Source organism: Momordica charantia (assembly GCF_013281855.1).
Source record: "Momordica charantia cultivar OHB3-1 chromosome 2 unlocalized genomic scaffold, Mcharantia_2.0 BLBB01000002.1, whole genome shotgun sequence".
Classification (NCBI taxonomy): Eukaryota; Viridiplantae; Streptophyta; class Magnoliopsida; order Cucurbitales; family Cucurbitaceae; genus Momordica; species Momordica charantia.
The window spans coordinates 12,026,337-12,031,848 of NW_028275160.1; the positions used below are offsets into that span (position 1 = coordinate 12,026,337).

General features: G+C 37.2%; 1 protein-coding gene across 1 annotated transcript; it reads right to left on the reverse strand.

Annotated features, from left to right (window-relative positions):
• Nucleotides 1–3,337: 3,337 nt before the first annotated feature.
• On the reverse strand, nucleotides 3,338–3,823 carry LOC148212825 (uncharacterized). The gene has a single exon (XM_088120382.1). The coding sequence runs from the start codon at nucleotides 3,821–3,823 to the stop codon at nucleotides 3,338–3,340; it is 486 nt and encodes a 161-aa protein (XP_087976508.1).
• Between the last annotated feature and the right edge of the window lie 1,689 nt (nucleotides 3,824–5,512).

Consider the following 5,512-nt stretch of genomic DNA (forward strand, 5'->3'; position numbering starts at 1 on the left):
CGAATCGATTGAATCTGAAGTTATTACAAATTGAATCTGATTATCTCCAAGCAATTAAGTTGCTGAGGGGGGGAATCTGAAACTCTTGGCGAAGCAGGTACCTGGGTTGCAGACATTAAAAATTTCACTAATCTCTTCTCTCAGGTTCAGTTTCTGCATGTTCGTATGGGAGGCAACAAAGCAGCTTACAAGCTTGCTACCATGGGTGCCTCGAATGTAACCAATTTTATGTGGCTGTCTGATTTTCCCTAGTGGCTTATGAGTATTACCATGAGGGACAGCTGTCTTCTTTTGAGCTTGTGCGGCCTTTATGATCCTTAATAAAACTTCTTTTTATCTAAAAAAAAATCATTCTTCTCTCAAATTTTCTCCTCATTTTGTCTCAAATTGCTCCATACGTAACCTCTCTTCAAAACTTCAATTTTTGTTCTATTTGATTGAGAGAGATTTTATTTTGAGAGATATTTGTGCTTCTAATTTTATTTCTCTTAGTCATATAAAGTTTTATTATGTAAGAATTTTTCATACAAAATTTATGAGTTAAATTTTTATATCTACTTTTTTTTAAAAAGTTTGTGAGATTGTATTTCAATTTCAAATCTACTGTAAGACTTGCTATTGCTCCCAAGAAAAGAAAGTGTTGTACCGATTTGACTCTTACCATGGAAAGAGTCGAGTTCTTCAATCGAATACCCAAGAGAAGCTTGAGGAGTGGAGTATGCTATTATTGCCGAACAACTACAAAATTTCCAGTACCATTTTCTTTAATACTCTTATTTAATTTGTGCAATTAATAATATATTCTTATTCGTTACATGAAATTAATTGCTAAAATTTGTTCTTCATGTTTATTGGAAATCTATACATTAAAATTAATTATGGTACTTGAAATGTATTTATAATTTATTGATTAATTTGTGTTAAAATCATTTGTTTGTAAAAAATTTACTTTGTTGTAAAGCAACAAAATAAGACTCCACTTTTTGCTCCGTCCATGGAGCATATGAATTTCGTGGAATGTCCATGACTTAACATCGGTAGAATGCTACCTCCATAGTGTTGTCTGGTGCTATCAAAGAAGAATAGGTGGGGGAGCCAGGTCACATCCACGACAACTTAATTAAGGGACTCAAGGTTCCCTCAACTTTGAAACATTATGTATTATATAGCAAATAAAACAATATAGATTATAAAATGCTAAGATGTCGTAATGGTACATCTGCTGCAGTACCCCTAGCAATCCAATGTTCGAACCTTGATACAATTACCATTCTAGGTTTTTAAACGTATTTATACACATGCATTTTTGTTTTTTTGGTCTAATTATTATTGTTAACTTTAAAACCCATTTTTCCGCTTGCCCTCACAAATTTAATTAAATAAGAACATCGATGGAATCAAGAGATCCAATCCCGTTGACGATCCAGTCTATCCAGACACACATCAACGACAGTGGGACGGTGAAGCTTATGGTGGAGGTCAGCACCCCTAGCAATCCAATGTTCGAACCTTGATACAATTACCATCCTAGGTTTTTAAACGTATTTATACACATGCATTTATTGTTTTTTTGGTCTAATTATTATTGTTAACTTTAAAACCCATTTTTCCGCTTGCCCTCACAAATTTAATTAAATAAGAACATCGATGGAATCAAGAGATCCAATCCCGTTGACGATCCAGTCTATCCAGACACACATCAACGACAGTGGGACGATGAAGCTTATGGTGGAGGTCAGCACCCCTAGCAATCCAATGTTCGAACCTTGATACAATTACCATCCTTGGTTTAGACTTTATGATGCTCACTGTAACCAAGAAAGACACATTTAGTCGAATGGAAACTAAATTTGTGATTTTAATATGGTCGAAGGTCACCAAAGATTTTTAGGATAGAGTAATCAGGTTTGGTCTTGTATATTTTTTCCCATGGAGAGACATTATTAAGAACGGGTGTGGGGAGACGATTTATGATATAGACAGAGGATTCAAAGGCTTCCCACCAATATTTAAGGGGCATAGAGGCTTGTGCGAGAAGATTAAGACTCATTTCAACGATGTGACGATGTTTTCTTTCGACTTTTCCATTTTGTTCACTGGTGTGGGGACATGGATGTCGAAAGAGAATGCCAAATTTTTCAAGAACCAGAACAAATGATCGAAACTCACCACCCCAATCGGCTTGGAGAATTTTTATCTTGTGATCAAGATAATTTTCAACTTGATTTTTAAATGCAAGAAAGGCTTTTAGAGCATCAGATTTTTGTTTGAAGGGATAAATGTGGGTGAACCGAGTAAAATCATCGACAAAGCTAATATAAAAACGATAACCAGATGAGGATAAGACCGGTGTTGGACCCATAGATCTGTAAAAACAAGTTCTAAGAGGTTTGGTAGAATGAGATTGAGACAAATTAAAAGTGAGTTTGTGAGATTTGTCCAACTGACAAGCATCACAGAAGTCACTTTCACTATTTAAAAGAAAATTTCAAATTACTTTGCTATTTGACTAAAAAATTGTTTTGGATGGATGGCCAAGTCTTTTGTGCCATGCATCTTTGACTGACTCATTTTTTTAAGAAAGAAAGATATTAGAGGAAACAACATTAGACTCAACAAGATTGGAAATGGGGAAAGTGTTCTTGTGACTGCTGAAAAGGTTTCCTGGAGTGATGTTTGGCTTGGCTTGTACCTCACGCTCCATTTGGTACAGTCCATTATTAAGTTTCCCTCGTAGCAAGATTGTCCCTGTTTGCTTGTCCTTCACCAAACAAAAAGTAGAACGAAACTCAACAAAAACTTGGTTATCAAGTCTAGATACACTAATGAGATTTTTAACAATTTTAGGAACATGGAGGATATTATTAAGAAGCAATGAAGAAGCTTTAAGGCGAGAACAAGGAATATTTGTCTTGCCAATATGTTGAATTTTGAGTTTGGATCCATTACCTACGACTAGATATTAATTTCCTCCATACTCCGCCTTTTGATGTAAATTATTTGCATCCGGTGTTGTGAGATCTGTCGCTCCACTATCAGCATACCAAGCATTATCATGAACAATTTATGGAGTAGCAATATAGGCAGCATTTGTGCCATTTCTGGGAGTCATATTGGTGCTAGGTCCAATTGATCGTTCAAACCTGTAATAACAGACCAATGCAGAATGTCCATACTTACCACATACTTCAAATGGGTTTGGAGTTATTTCCAAACCTTCCACTTCGTCCTTTGCCTCTTCCACGACCTCTTGAATAATTTTGATCTCTGCCTTGGTTGAAATATTGGGACTGGTTCTGGGATTTGTTGTGGCATGGAACTCTTGCCAGGGCATGTCTTATTTTCCATTAATTTGACATATTATAGGCAAATACTCAGCATCTAAACCAGTAATTATGCTGGAGATTAGAGAGCTTACTGATATCACTCCACCTGCAAGAGACAGGTTTTCGGCTATCTGCTTCATCGTAGAGAGATATTCTGACATCTTCATGTTGTTTTTCCGTGTAGTCTTTAATGCCCTTTTTAGGTGACTCACTCTTGATTTGTTGGTTGAACCATAGAGCTTCTCAAGAGCTCTCCAAACCTCTCTTGAGGTTTTGATATTGATATTGATAACTTCAGATGCAACTGTTGGTGTCATGGATCCATAGAGCCATCCAAGGAGGGCTTGGTCCACTGTGACCCAATCTTCAAACTCCTTGCTAGCATGAAGAGTGATGCTTCCATCAGAAGCAGTAGTTGTAGTGACTTGAGAGGGACATATTTTTGTTCCCAAAATATATCCATCTAGTCTTTGTCCTCGAAGGACAGCAATGACCATTGACTTCCATAAGAGAAAGTTATTTTCATCTAACTTGACTGAAAGTGTGGAGCTGAGAGGGTTAGAGAATGGAGACATTTGGGTATTAAAAATGGCAGGAACCACATCTGTGTTCGGGGGATTGTAATTGTTCAAACTGATTCAAGTCCAATTGAAAGTGATATGCTGGTTGAGCTTTCGACGGCCATGGAAGAAAGGAAGAAGAAAAGAATTAGGGTTTGACGCGCGGGCCAGAGAGTGTTCTGATACCAAGAAAGAAAACAAAAAGAGAGAATAATTTGCAGAAATTTGTGCAATGATTTTTGTCAGCTCATGTAATCGATGAGCAGCATTTTCTTTTATATAGACAATTTCATACTGAATGATAGCCTGGGCAATTACAAAGGAAATAAGGGTAAAAATGTAACTACACAAAGGGCCACTAAACGCACAGCTTTACTAAACATTACATATCAAGAGGAGTGATGTTATCCATATGTTCTTCATTCTCAATAGGTAGTAGTTAAATGCTTTTGTTACTTTATAGAGAAGGGATGTGGCGGCGGTGGTGGAGACGAAGGAGGTGGGTGGCAGCAATGGCGGCAGAGGTGGTTGACAGGGGAAGAGTTGAATGTGATAGTGGCGGCAACGAGGAAGACGAGAGATAAGTAAGAACTAAAACTTTAAGAATAATAAAGAGGAGAAATAGAGGTTGGAGAAGAAGAAAGAGTTGAGATGGAGAAGGATAAGAGTTTAGTTGAAAAAGGAGGAAGAAAAAAACAACTTAAGAAAAAGAAGAGAAAGAAGAAATGGAGTAAGAAAGAAGAAGAAAAGAAGGAGAAAGAGACGAAGAAAGAAAGGAAAACAAGAAACCATAATCGAATTAAAAAAAATGAAAGAATTTAAAAATAAAAAAATAGATGTCCACACGTTTCAAATTTTGAAAATTTAAACAAATAAAAATATGAGATTTAATTCGATGAATTTTATTTAAAATAAAAAAATAATATTAAATTACCATGTCTGCCACCAATGGTGGCAGACACAGGCAATGGTAGTCGGTAGGCTTCGACGGATGGACAGGACCCTTCAGTTTCTTTTAACTATTTTTTAATATATATAATAAAAATATGAAAATTAAATTATATATTCGGTTCGGTTTTCTAATCGGTTTTCAACCCCTAAAATCGAAACTGAACCGAATCGTGAAATTACAAAAATCGAAAATTCGATTCGGTTTCGGTTTAGTTGTGCACCTCAACTCGAGGCTATAAATGTAAGGACCCCTATCTTCTCCAGGCAAGTGAAAAACCTGTCACTAACATCTTTGGTGTCTTATTCCTATTTCTATTCTAATTACTGACTTGATCGTCAGAGTGTTTTGGGCGGAACATCGCACCAGCGTCGAGTTCTTTAGTTTCAGGTCCACCGGATCCCAGGCCGGACTGTTCGTCCGTTTACCACATGGCCCTTTGCCAAAATGTGCCGTCAATAGTTGGCGCCATCTGTTGGAAACGACGTTTTCAAGCAAAAAAATAAAATGAAAACTAGTTCTCTACACTAAGACATGGTCACAATGACCTCCGACAAGGAGTCGTCCTACGAAAACACCATCGACGAGGAGCATCGGCGTGACAAGACTATTGACAAGCCTGCCCCGACTCCCCCTGCACCGTAAAAGGCAAGGGGGACCCGAGACACTGTCAACAC